Source organism: Alligator sinensis, unplaced genomic scaffold, assembly GCF_000455745.1.
Source record: "Alligator sinensis unplaced genomic scaffold, ASM45574v1 scaffold666_1, whole genome shotgun sequence".
Lineage (NCBI taxonomy): Eukaryota > Metazoa > Chordata > Crocodylia > Alligatoridae > Alligator > Alligator sinensis.
The window spans coordinates 1,064,025-1,078,524 of NW_005842216.1; the positions used below are offsets into that span (position 1 = coordinate 1,064,025).

General features: G+C 37.6%; 1 protein-coding gene across 1 annotated transcript in view; it reads left to right on the forward strand.

Moving 5' to 3' along the window:
* The window catches only part of LOC102368134 (ribosomal protein S6 kinase alpha-6), a 70,046-nt gene that overhangs the window by 16,925 nt on the left and 38,621 nt on the right, over nt 1-14,500 (forward strand). Inside the window, exons 5-9 of the mRNA XM_025208022.1 lie at nt 2,300-2,379; nt 7,002-7,108; nt 7,385-7,422; nt 11,567-11,709; nt 12,587-12,657. Coding sequence (XP_025063807.1) covers nt 2,300-2,379; nt 7,002-7,108; nt 7,385-7,422; nt 11,567-11,709; nt 12,587-12,657 — 439 coding nt within the window. The remainder of the gene's footprint in view (nt 1-2,299; nt 2,380-7,001; nt 7,109-7,384; nt 7,423-11,566; nt 11,710-12,586; nt 12,658-14,500) is intronic.

The following is a 14,500-nucleotide window of genomic DNA, read 5'->3' on the forward strand; positions in this document are numbered from 1 at the left end:
CATCTTTTTTCTGAGCAAATGTGTGGAGCATGATTTTGTCATCATGAACTTCAGTCTTCAGACAGAGAGACAAATACAAGACTACCTGGAGATTCCCTTGCTCTAAGCACTGGCACCTCCTCGACTGTTGTTAGAGATGGTTTGATTGGATGTCCAAGTCACATGAGCCATGCAAATTGCTGATTGACTGTTGGATGGATCGTTGTCTTGTTAGGTCCATTATGAACATCCAGTTTGCTCTGAAAACCTGCAAACCGCTAAAAGCAGTGTAAAGAACTGTCAACACCATATCTCTTCAAGGCCCGAAGGTATGTAAGGATCTCCAGTTATGTCTGCATGAAAAGCTCTCTGTCCTATCCACAAATGAAGGCAACATTGAGGAACTTTGGAAGGGGTTTAAAGTTGCTGTCCATATGGCCTGTGCTGAGTCTATTGGCTATACCACCTGTTGACATGAAGACTGGTTTTAATGAGAGAAACAAGATTCAAGACCTCCTCACCAAGAAGAGGATTTATTCTGCTTGGCAAGATGACACCTTGTCTCAGAAGAAGGAGATATCAGCTCATCAAAGCCAAAACTCAAAGGAGGATCTGGGAAATCAGAAATCAGTGGTGTCAGGATAAAGCCAAGAAAATCAAGCTCTGTGCTGACAAACATGATGTAGCTTTTTTCCCAGGCAACGGAAGCCATCTGTGGCCCAACTTCCCACAGTTCTACTTTCCTGAGATAGTAGGATGGTTCAGTGCTCCGCCAAGCAGAGGCAACGAATCTGTCCAAGCTAGATGGAAAGAGCACTTTGAGGCACGCACTTTGGTTCCTGTTGCACCTTAAAATGGAATGCCTAGCCAATGCCTATCAAGTGATTGGCACTCCCAGTTGCAGGAGTGCACCACAGCTTCTCTGGTCTGCTATTGTGGCTGGAAGCACTAGTCAGCTGACTGGTGGTATCAGCCATGGTGACACTGGGCACCCAGCTTGCTACTTACCAGTGCAGGGGGGAGCCCAGAATCATGATCCCGGGCTTTCTCTGCACTAGCCCTGGGACACAACTGGGATCTGATGCTCAATCCCACAGTTGCACCTGCTCCTGTCATGGCAGTAGACATGAGTTGGTATTGTGGATTGCAGTGCTCCTTTAACTGAACATCTGTCAGTGGCCTTAGTGGTTGCAGGACGATCTCTTTCATTCTTGTAGTTTCTTTTCTGTAAATGGACACGATCAACTTGAAATATAGTAGCTCAAGTTGTGTTTAACTATGTCTAATATATCTGTCTCTTGAGTTCTTGACCCAGTTTTTATAATGTTGTTGTTGCTTATTTTTTGCCTTTATTTTTTGTATTCAAAGCTATATTGAATACAGTACTTCTGTATTCATAGCTGACAAAAGTGGAAATTAATTGACTGTTATGTTAGTTACTGAAACTGACTTGATGCTGAGTGTTGCCAACTGTGCAAGGTAAAATAAAGAACTGTTTTCCTTGTAAGGTTGCTATAAATTTTAAAAAGTTAGGTGTTAGAGCCAACAGTAAGTAACTTTTGACAAGGAAGGACTTTAGGTGAATTTTTTTGACTGTCAGTTTCTCATTTAAAAATGTATGTACTTGTCTTTTATTATGGGTAATGCAAGGGATTGAATTATGAGATATTTTATACACCTTGGACAATGCATACAAGTAGGTCAAGAAGATTGACATCATTGTTTTGAAAACATTTTCCGAATTTTTCAGTGATGTGCTTTACGGTATACTCTTCAGAGATTGTACAAATTGGGCTGACATTTCCCACACATTTTACTTTCTTGTCTTAAAAGCAATTCTAAAACCTTTAAACTCTTAGCTATGATAAGAGTTGGTCTGTATCTATATTGAAAGTTACATCAGTGGTTGGGCTAATACATGGATAATGTTTTTAATTCCTAACTTCTTAATGTATGAAGTTGTTAGATTTTAACAACTGATGGGCAAAACATTCTGGTGTACTGTTACTAATTGACAGACAGTTATTTAACATGTATTGGGGGTTTCTCTCTGCTTAGCAAAGAATTGCAGCATGACCATGAGATCTCCTTTCACTAAGACTTTGTAGTCGACTAATCATTGTTTATTTTTTACTTCGCAAAAATCAGTCATTTATATGGATTCCTTGTGCCAATTATAAATAATTTAAATTCAGAAACAAGTATATTCTGTTACTTTTTCAGTTTGTACACTGGAATAATTTAGTTCTGTGTAGAACTCTTCTATCATCATATAAAGCTATTTGTTAACTGTTGTCATTTTTTTTTTTTTTTAAATCAGCCTTTCAGACCGAAGGGAAACTATATTTAATATTGGATTTTCTCAGGGGAGGAGATGTGTTCACACGATTATCCAAAGAGGTACGTGCTTAAAATTTTAACTCAGTAGAATATTAAAACATTTTTCATAGCAGGAAAGCACAGATTACAGATGGAAAATTCCATTTTTCTTTTCAGTTTTATTATAGGGTCTCATTTCGTCTTTTACTGTATCCCGCAGGACACTGTCCATAGTCTTTGAAACCTCACTGTCAAACTTTTGTTGATTTGTCCTGAATTTTCTTTTTTTCTCAGGTCTAAAGTGGCCTTATGGCTCATAGACTTATTTGTGGTAAATAAGATTTAGTGATAAAGAAAAGAGGTTTGATTAGAGCTTGAAGTCAGTTTAGCTACTCCATAGGGCCTGCATATACCTCTACATTGCTGCTTTATGCAGTTTTATATTAAAGTGAAACTGAGCAATTGGTCTTGGAGAGCTAAAGTAGCAAGCATTTTGTCTAGAATTATTGCTTTCTTTATTTTAGCTTTGGGAAAATCACTACTGTGTTTGCTAACTTCGTGTTGTTTGATGCTGTGTTGCATTTCTGACCATGTGTTTTAAATATTTGTCAATTTATAAGATGTTCCATATGAATTATAACTGAATTCATAATATTTCAAAAAAAAAAAAAAAGCAGTTCCTTCTTCTGCAAAACGTTTTGGTAAAACTCTTAAGTTCCGCATTCAGGTGTTTTTGGTGGGTTTTTTGGGTGGAGGGGGGTCTTTGTAGTAAAGAGAGATTATAGTACTAAATTTTACAATTGTGTGTTGCATTTTAAATCATCTGCCCCTCTGGTAGTTTTAAGGCATTCATTTTTGACAGTGTATATTGGAGGACATTGAAAACTAGTTGGCTTAATACTTTCACAATGTGAAAGAGTATCAATACCAGTTAGCAATACTCCAGTATCATATAGTAGTATCTTGAAATCTTTGAGTGAGTTCATATTTTTTAAGCCTATATAATTCCTAAAAATCAAGCTATATATTGTTTTTAGGAAAGGAGAAACAGCAAGTTATACATATGTCCTGAAATTATATTGAATTTCTTTACCAGTTTGAAATTTGGATCTTGATTTCAGAACTGAGCTCTAAAAATACATTGCAGCTGTCTATTTATGAGAGTCAATAGATCTATAAAGGCATAAATTAGGAAAAGGGTCAATCTCCACTATATGATTTGGGATGTGTCCTATAAGAAATCCCAGCATAACAGGAAAGCACTTTTTGCTTTTTTTATAGTAGTGCAAGTAGAATTCTGACTCTCTAAAAACACTTGGATTTTTAAAAAAGTCTAAATTAGCTGAAATAGTAAGTAAAAAATACATGAATCTCATTTAAGAGTAAAGAACCAAGACTTAGGAGATCATAAGTGCTTAAATATACATTTTGTTTTCAGCTCTTTTGATTGCTTCTAGAATTCCATAAAAATAAATTATTATATCTTTTTTCCTACAAAGAAAAGAAAATGGTTCCTAAACCTGTTTTCCATATGGTGATGAAAAGTGAATGCCTATACATATTATGGGTGTTCCTTAAACCATCTCACCTATAGATTATTGAGCAAATATTTAGTTACTCAAATTTATTATGAGGTAACATTTCTCTTGGTCTTTAATAGTCTAATACATGGGGTTATCTAGCTATGATGTACAAAATGGCTACTATCCAAGAGAACACTTAATGGAAGTTTCATTTAACAGTAACATTTAATGCAATTGCTTGATTTATTTAGTTTGGATTAAAAAAGCTTGAAATGAATTTGTGTATTATTAATATTGTAATTAACATTAGCATAATTGTTTTTTGAGATTCCTATGTTGATATCTAAAGCTTCCTTGTGTAATCCTGGACAGTAGCGGCCCCCTTCCCCGAATCCCATGTTCCCCCAGCCCCCTGGCTGGGGAGCTTGTCCCAGCCCCAATGCAGTGCCTACATCCCACCCCACCAGCAGGTGCCCCCCCAGTGGGCTATGCCCTGCTGCCACTTGCCCAGCCGGGATGGGGGAGCATGGGATGCAGGTGCAGCAGCACTGGGTGTGGAGGCTATGACCTGCTGCCACTTTCTCTCTTCCACCCTGAGAAAGCCGTGCCTATATCGTGCCTCCCCCCTGCCCCAGCTGGGCAAGCAGCAGCATGGCATAGCCCCCACTCCCATCACTGCTGTGCCCACATTCTCCACCCCACTCCGTGAGTCCTGTGCCCTCTTGCCCTGCCTGGGCAGCTTGTCCCAGCCCCAGCCCCAGCCCCAATCTCTCCATCACTTTGAGGGCGTTGAACTAACCCCTCCCCCGACACACACACACCCCCTTCCCTCCCCCTCCACACACCACAACAGACTTACCAGCTGGAGGCAGCTGTGTCCAGCATGGTGAGGACTGCTGCCTGTTTAGTCTGTGGCCGAATCTCCAAAGTGGTGCCGAATCTTTTCCAAATTGATTCAGATGCTTCCAATTTGATTCGGACTGTTAATTGGTTTCCTGATTCGATTCAGATTCAGCTGCTGAATTGGACCAAATCTCCTCCAAATCAAATCGGCTACCAAAGCTTCATACAGCCCTATTCATTGCACTTTATTCTTTATGCAAATATAGTTAGACGCACAGTTGCATCTTTATTTCTGACACTATAAAGAAACAAATCTTTTACTAATATTTCTGTTGCATAATATTTAGTACACAGGCAGTATAGTAATGCTGTGTGCCATGAATGCCACATGCCCCTGGAGGCTGCGGGGGTGTGGTGAGCTCCCACAGGCAGCGGCGGCACCGGTGGCAGCGGGAGTATGGTGGCAGCAAATGGTGAGCTCCCACAGGTGGCCACGGTGCTGGTGGCGGTGGGGAGGGGACCACACACAAACACTGCCAGCAGTGGCCAGCAGAGATCAAGGACCGCTCACAGACACTGTCGGCAGCGGGGGGGTGGCGGCGAGTGGTGACTGCCCACAGGCGCTGCCAGCAGTGTTGATGACAACTATTTGCAGGGGGTGTACCACCAAGCTCAGGAGGTTTGCGTGCACCCCCTCCAAATCACCAGTGCTATGTAAATTGAGAACATTTCTTAATCTTAACCCTAAGCTGTTCTGCCATAAATGAGTGCCTGTTGTTACAACTCTAAATATTGACCTGTCGCATTTAACCATAGTTTTTACAGGACCGCAGAAACTGTCACCTTCTGACGATGCCACAATGACATAACCAGTAATAACTAAGCATTCTCCCATAGTGATGGTCACTGGCAGTATGTTAAACAAAAGGGTAAAATAGCATATAGTACCGTAACCAAAACATAAAACAACAAATTAATGCTGTGAATAGAAAGTAGTGGGAGCAGAAGGATTAATCTATTCTAAGAGACCCTCATACACCAAACACATGACTAGTTGAAGGATTAATTCAGACCCAAATCAAGATCCTGCGTGTTACTAAGCTAAACTAGCTTGTATACTTCATGTAGTAATTATTAGCTGGATAGAACTAAATATATGCTCAAGTCTTCTAGAATATATATATAAAAATATTATAAAAATAAAATAATATAGCTTGATTTTTCCTGATTATTAAGGCTATGTACAGATGTTTTGTTTTTTCCTGAGAGAGTCGCTTTCCCAGGAGAAAAACTACACATGTACAGACATTTAGTATTTTTCTCTCAGAGCAAACATGGCCATTCTGGAAGAAAAATATCTATATTGAGGGCAACCTGAGTCAGATGGTTCCCAGGAGAATATCTCTTGGAAGACAGAATGGCTGTACAGGTAACTGTCTGCAGAGTGGTCCTCTGGAACCCCAGGAAGCCTTTCTCCATGCCCTTCCTGACCCTGCAACCCAGGCAGCCAGGGAGACCAGTGTCAATCCCAGCTAAGCAGGGTGCAGAACATGCCCCCTGAATGCTACGAGCTTGTTGGGAACGCCCAGGTTAGAATACTAGTGTTAACTAGCCATGCTATGTATCCTGTGGATTATATATAATACTATTTTTTATCATGCCAAGCAATTCAGTAAACTGAAGAAATAGAGCGTTCTGACTGAATGATTATTGATGATCAGGTCAGAATATACAGAGATTAAATTTCTTCCAGTTGACAATTTTAGATGGAAAAGCATTGTTTTTAATATTTATCTCTCAAACTGGGTGTTTTTCATGACACCTGGTTGCTGTGCGGTCCTTCTAATTGGGGTGCCACTTTTTGTACCACTAGGTATGCAAACACCCACATGTTGTCACCAAAATAAACCCAGCAATTTCAAATAAGAACCATAATGTTAAAAACTTTCTGATCTATTGTGGTCTTTCTGGATTCTTTGCGATAGAAAAATTGTTCCATTTTTCTGTATTCAGAAGTAGTAAAAAAAAAAAAAAAGAAACACTAGTTTCTGAAATGGGATGCCATTAAATTGAGAAAAGAAACGGAGGGGTGCCTTGAGTCTAAAACAGTTGAGAACAACTGCTCTGAGTTATTGAGGAATACTTTGGGGGTTTTTTTTAAAAATTTTTTGAAGGTACAGTTAAATCGTCAGGAAACTTTCACGTTACTCATGTCAGGTGAACCTGCCAGCTGAAACTTTATAAAATGTGGTGCTTATGAGCAAGAGTTGCAAATTTAGACTGCAGTATTAAAACTGAAGACAAGATCAGAAGGTAAATCTATACAGTTCTTATTAGGTTATGTTTACAGAGGAAGATGTGAAATTCTACCTCGCAGAACTGGCCCTTGCTTTGGATCATCTACACAGCTTGGGAATTGTATACAGGGACCTGAAGCCAGAAAAGTAAAGTAAAATGTATTTTACTTACTATTATATGTATTTTATTTAATTGTTTCCTCTTATTCTGATGATATTTTCTATAATATAAAAGCTTAATCAATGCTTTTTGTAATATATATTGTTTTTAATAGTTAAAATATATTCATGCTTTAAATATAAAATATAGATTTATTAAAATTGGAAATTAGTTGACTTACAAATAGTTAATATTCATGTTTAAATTGCTTTATGTAAATATTCATGTTATGTCTATTGGTGAATGTGAATTTTAATTTTCAGCATTTTGCTTGATGAAGCAGGACATATCAAGTTAACAGGTAGGAAAAACTTATTAGTATAGCTCATTAATATTTGTGCAAAAGCTTACAATGTAGTAAAGATATTGTAGCCAGGGTTGTCTTGTATATTGGCTGGTGTTTGGTGATTTTAAAAGGTGTTTTAGTGTGTTTTTTATTTCTTATAAATCTTGGCAAGGCTTTTTTTTATACTGTAACTAACATAGGCCCAGATTGCTCAATCTGGTATGCATTAGCCAGTTTGTATGCCCTTGCAGAATACCACCGACATTGGGGTGACTACATGAATGAGTACTGAGGACTGCTTGCATAAATCATATTGAAAATTTAGCAATAATATGGCTGTAAAAATTGAAGAGGTCATGCTTAAAATAACTATACTTGTTAGTTGTACGTTTTTTTTAAATACCTTTTGCATTTTTTAAAAACAAGTTTAACTTTGAAGGCATTTGATTAGTAAGTAATAGTGGCCTATATTAAGGCTGACTATAAAATGTCTTTCTATCTAAAGATCAAGAGTAAAGGAGATCATTGATCGAAACAGGAATTTCAGTATGCTGAGCCTTTTAGGATAGGAAAAGAAATGCTGCTGGTATAAAAGATGTTGGTGCTGACAACAAGGCACCTAAAGCATTCTTTAAAAAAATCTAAAAGTATATTAAAAATGTAATTTCTAGCAATTCTGAATGATCATTTTCTGCCTAATGGCAGAAAACATGGTTTTAAAAAATTTAATTTCAGAACTATGAAGCTAGAATACATATACATATTGGCAATTAAACCTGTTTTTAATAGGGTATGCTGTAAATATTTAGTGAGCACAAAGCATTGTGAACATTTACTTGTACATTTTATTAAACTGTATGTTATAAAATCCACTATCTGCTTTGTTGTGTAAATATTAACAGTCATTAGACCTGATTTGCAAGCTTAAAAAGAGATTTAAACTCATCCATTTAGTGCTATTTACATACACAATAGATTTTCTTGTTAAAAAAATAAAAAAATCCTTGCTGTTGCATCTCTTAGCCAAATGGATTTTACATAGACCACAGAGTTACCTGATATTTATTATTTAAAAGTACAACAGGATGTGTTCTTCCTTCAGGGTGCAAATGCTCTTAAACAGCCCAAGGGATTTAATTCCCTATATACAATGTCACTGATGATGAATTTTCAATTCTCTTGCATTTCTTCAGCTTCTGAGTTGCTTTCTTTCTGCCTTCTGTTTCTCTTAAGCAAAAATTTGAAACTAGTATAAATAATTCAGAATAACTTGCTTTTTCCTGGTCATATTCAGAAACGTTGGCTCTTTGGGGCCTTCACTGCCCAGGAATGATTAACAGAAAAGCAGAGAGGAGGGCAGGCTGGGCTAAAGTTTTTTGTTTTTTGTTTATTTTGTCGGATAAATCAATACTTTAATCCCCTTTCAATTTCTGCTGAAGGGGGAATAAGAAAGTCTTGTAGTTATTTGAGGCAGGGGTCAAATAACTTCTTTTCCATCAGCATTTGAATGTTGCTTTTATGGCAGCCCTGAGTCAGAATTTATCTTTCCTTAGAATGAAAAGAAAATGGAGAGGAGCAGTTAATAATATAAATAATAATTTTTGATAAATATGTATACATCTGGAGTAGAGGAAGAAAGAAACGGGGGAAAGAAGATACTTCAGAAGCTGAGAAATTTGACATGATAGCCATGCAGGCTGTGTCTATGAATCTAGATAGAATCAGAGGCTGATTTCTGAAGTGTATATTTTATAATTGTATATGAAGCAAAAATATATCTTGTTTTTCCTCTGTTTGTCAGTTCTTACACTTCTTTTCTGATTGAATCTTTGTACTGCCAGTAACTAGTGCTCAGTAAATATTGCAATTTAAAGGTACGTGAAAAAGAAGCTCACGTAGTGTCCATGAAAGTGAGTGATAATGTACAGCTGATTAGAATCAAACCTATTGAAGGCAAAATTGTGAGCTTTCTTCACATTGCTTTGTCAATGAACTTCTATGTTGACCTGTAGTCTTCTATAATCTGAATCTAGGGTGTGCAGACAGGCATTTAAAATGTTTAATTCTGTTGGTCTGCATATCCAAAAATAGTGCTGACTCTTTCATTTCTGGCTTAATACCAATAAGTGTTAGCTTTGTTGCTCCCAGTCATGTCTCCCATGTAAACATAATAGTGGCCTCTCTTGAAAAACTGTTTCAGTATAGGTAGGGACCTACTCTAATTGTGAATTTGCTGTTTCTGTGAACGCCACAAAAAATGGCTGTTGCCACGAACACTGCAAAAAACGATTTTGCACTGAATCACACAGGGAGGGGGGCACTTGCTGAAAATAAATGCTGGCTCCCCAGTGGGAGCCAGTGGTCACTGTGGTCTGGTTTTGCAGCCCTCTGAATGTGTGCGCGGGGGGTGCCCACTCCTCCCTCTGCCATTGATTGGCTGAGAGGGCTGTTTTTCATGTGATCCCACCCCTCTCCACCAATCAGCGGCAAGGGGCAGGGCCACATGAAGAGCAGCCCTCTGCCAGTCAGCAGTGAGGGGTGGAGTCACATGAACGGTAGCCCTCTCCACCAGTCAGTAGTGGGGGACGGGCCACATGAAAGGCAGCCTGTGAAAATGGCGGCCAGTGCCATGGTCAGCCCATGAAATTGCCTGTCTGCCACCTTGATTTTGGTAGGTCCCCTAAGTATAGGTGCTGAGAACTTAACTGAGTTGCTCTCATTCCTCAGGCCTTTCCTTCAGTAAGAGAGTTGTTACTTTGGTAGAGCAGGTTGAGCTTGCATTTTTTTGCCCAGGTTGTACCAGTGTTGCAGATAAATAGTAATCTTTGAGTTTGGGGTCTGTAAGTCCATCATTTTTATAACTGCATGATTCCTGAGAAAGTAAGTTTTAAATTATCACGTTCATCATCAGATATGAAGCTGAATTGTATATAAAGGTGAGTGTAACGAGAAATATAAGGTCTAATGTTGAACATTGTACACACATCATCAAAAATGACTATACAAATGGAGTAGAGTTATACCCAAACTACCAGTTTTTATATGCAAGTGAATACTCATGTGTAGGTTATTGCATGTGCAGATGTGCTTGGATAATTACATGGGCATTTTTGCACTTGCAGATAACCTCTACTCTTTGCAAATTTGCTTTCATCATCTAATATCATTGCACACTGGGGCTATAACAACACTGCTTTCAAATTGAATATGCTCTGAGGTATCTAGGTATTAGAAGAAATGTAGTATTTTTCTCTGTAGCTACAGACTTTCATACTTTTATTACATTACATTGTGTCTAATTCCAATACTTCTAGCCTAGCTTTACCAAAAATAATTCTTGTACATGCTACATTTGCTAGTTTGCGTAAGAGCTTAGGGCTACATTTTCCAAAGAGATCCGGAGCCTCCATTATCATAATAAAAGTACAAAAATTGTATTTTTGGGGAAAGAAGAGTATCATATTCGTTGAGAACCCAAAAGAGACATAAGCTGTTCTGAAAATCTGTCCTTTGATATTTTTTTCTTTCCTACCATAAAGGTACTTCTGTTAAGAAGCTCATTCTAAAGTTGGGCTTATATCAAGTATCGGATAAAATAATTTGTTTCTAGCTTGATTCAGTCATTAAATCTCAGCTGGAGATGAGCCTTTTGTCAACTCACTTTTTAAAATATATGGTTTAATTGAAGCCCCTATGTTCTTTAATAGCATACAGCCATCATATTTTAATTCTTGTTTTTACTTGCATTATTTTGGTAATTTAAATATTAGTGTTTCCTTTAATGAAACTCATTTATATCCAGTTTTTCCATTTTATAGTAAGCAAGCAGCAAAGTCTCACCAAACAGTACTAGGAAGAAAAGTAGAACTTTTTGTTTTTGTTAAGGTTCTAAATATGTAATGTATTCAGCATCTGATTCTAAGTATGAATGTTAGTAGTTTGGGCAGTTGAACCTGAATTTCAGTTCACTCTAAAATGTCCTTGGCATCACACAGTAGACTAGTGTGAGACAAGTCACTAAAAAACCTATCGTCTACTATTCCGTGAGCTCTAATATAAACATTTTACTCCTAAATATTATTTTACTGTATCTCCAAAATATTATTTAAAATATTGTTCTTAAACTTTACTAGATGTATTTTTGTAATGCTGTTTGTAGACTTTGGACTCAGCAAAGAATCAGTAGATCAAGAAAAGAAGGCCTACTCTTTCTGTGGTACTGTAGAATACATGGCACCTGAAGTAGTAAACAGGAGAGGCCACAACCAGAGTGCAGATTGGTGGTCATTTGGTGTTCTTATGGTACTGTATATTTAATTGCTTAAACTTGTTTAGCAGTCAGATATATTGCATGCATTTAAAATACATGTTAAATAACTTTGAGTAACCTTGCCTAGACATAATGGGCATTTTTTTTGGTCCAAAGGGAAGAACTGGAAGAAGGCAATAACTGAATTGTTATCAAAGTAGCAATTTTATTTGAATTAAGTTTAACCTAGACTTGTTTAGACCTGTAAGGAATACCAAATTGATAAAAGTTTACATAAATATGATAACTCTTATAGTGTTACTTATTTCGTTTCTTTCATTTTGGTGTGAAGCTATATCTTGAGTGTCTTCCCCATACTACTTATTAGTAAAAGAAAAAATTGAGAGATTTGCAAAATGCTTGATAAGTGTTTGCCAGAGAGAGCCTGTTTGAATGAACAGCAGTATAATGAAGTGGAAGACACCAATAATGCTAGTATTTCTGCCTGTGTTTTACAGTAAACTTATTTTATTAGCATAAAATTAATATTGAAGTTGAACAAATATTAAGGCAGTTTACTTTTTAGCATTTTTTGTTTGTGGAAATTTTTTCTTCAGAAGGATTTCCCATAAAACTACAAATTAAGTAGGTTTCAGATTTGAGTTCCATTGCCTATCTTTGTTCTATAAAAGCATCAAGGTGTTTTACATCATTGTCGTGTATCAGTATCATCTGCCTATACTAATTGTCATAAGTTGCTTCAGACATGGAAAAAAAACAAACTAGTGATCATTTTGCTTATATCTCTGAAGACTTCAAGTCTTCATGTGTTTGGTGTAGTAGTACATTTGGGAATTTATTTTTTAAAATGTTGTAAGAGTAATTTAAAAAAAACTTGATATTGATTAAGTAAACATTTGTTCTTTTTAGTTTGAAATGCTTACCGGCACACTACCATTTCAAGGTAAAGATCGAAATGAAACTATGAATATGATATTAAAGTAAGTATATATTCTATTTGTGATAAAGTGTTTTTTTTTATATTTTAGAAAGTCAGAAAATGTAGCTGTAATATGTTTTAGTTTGGGTATTGTAACTTGCTTGTTTTCAGCATGTGAAATTTTATAAAATGTGAAACCAAAAAAGTAAAGATGTGATCCCAAATTATGGAGATTCTAAAGAATATCTCCATGATTTCAAACTAGAGGAATAAACCACTATATTTATTCTGTTTGATAAAAAACAGTAAAGCACAGAAGGAATTTTATGAATTGCCGTTGTTCCAAGCTCATCTTATTGGCACAGTGTGACTTATTTAATCTGTTTTGTGCAAAATTGGGGGGGGGGGTGTGGAGGAGGTGGTATTTGCAATAAGACAATAGGAGTGTATTTGGTATCTGTAAACAATAAAGTTCCCTACCAAATCCTGATGCCCTTGTTTGAGGGAGAGGAGACCTACTGCCCTTTTATAAGGGTATGTACATACATCTGGGGAGGATAAATTGACTTAAAACTGGTCACCCAATCTAAGATAAGTGTTCATGGGGGGAGCATTGGGAGAGAGGATTAGTGGGAGCCAGCAGTGCCTGCAGGGACATCAGGGAGACAGGCAGAGTTGGTAAATTGAGGGCAGGCAGGGTCTGTGGGGGCTTGGTGGGGTCCCTGAGGGTTTGGCAGGATCCAGGGGGCTTGCAGGTCCTATGGGGGAGCACTCTTTTCCCATCTCCAGATGAACAACCCCCCCCATGCTTCCTGCCTCTACCACCACCCCACCTTGCTCTGCTCCTGACACTGCCAAACCAGCACTGGGAGTGGCTTGCAGGATGGGGGTTTGACAGGTTTGGGGAGAGGGAGGCTGGCTGGTTTCCAGGGGAGAGGAGGTTGTCTGTTTGGGGGTAGTGGGGAAGGGACCAGGGGGCTAAAAATAGCCCTGTGCCAGGGAGGATGTAGAAAAAGTACAGTCCTATGACTAGGGCTGGGGTCATTGGCTGGGCTTTCCCAGCCCTGAAGCTGCACTGGGAACTGGATAGAAGTTCAGGATAGTTAGATTGGTCTAAAAATGGCTGACCTGATCTGCATACCTCAGCAGGTGGGTTAACTTAAATTGGCTCAGCCATTTTTAGACCGATCTAACTGTTCTGAACTTCTGTACAGTTCACACTTAGATGGATCCTATTAATGTAAGGTCTGCGACTGGGTGAACTAAGTTTAGATTGGGTGGCCATTTTTAATGCTCTCTAACCTCCCTGAATGTATGTACCTAGCTTAAGTGGCTAAACAGGGAATTTCCTCTAGTTCAAATGGTAAAAACCTAGGCATTGGAGGAGGAATGTTAAAGGAAAGAAGTTTTGTTCTGGCTGTTTGGAAAAGGGAAATGATTGATTTTTATAGTCTTAGTTTTGCACACAAGTTTCAAGCTTCTTGAAAAACATTTATTGAAATAATTTAAATTGCTCAAATTTAGTAATTTTGTCTCTGAAATTAGCCACCTTGGTACCATTACATTAGCAGATAAAAATCATTACTGAATCTTTCTCTTGGAAGAAAAGATAAATCAGGTGACCTGGGTTACGAGTGTATGTTCAGGTTCATTTTGGCTGTTATAAAATAGGATCCTTTTTATTTTGTAATACATCAATATATCTGGAAAGATCTTTAGAGATCTTAACTGCTTTGCTCACCTGGAGCTTAAATCTGCCTTTACTTCAAGCAGCATATTTCTATCATGTTTTTTTTTTCTTTTTTTCCTACCATTCTTTTAGAATGGCTTGATGATAATATCTACCTGCTTTGGTTAGTCTATAAAGTGAAAATCCACCCTGCCTTCTATTCAGATAACATGTA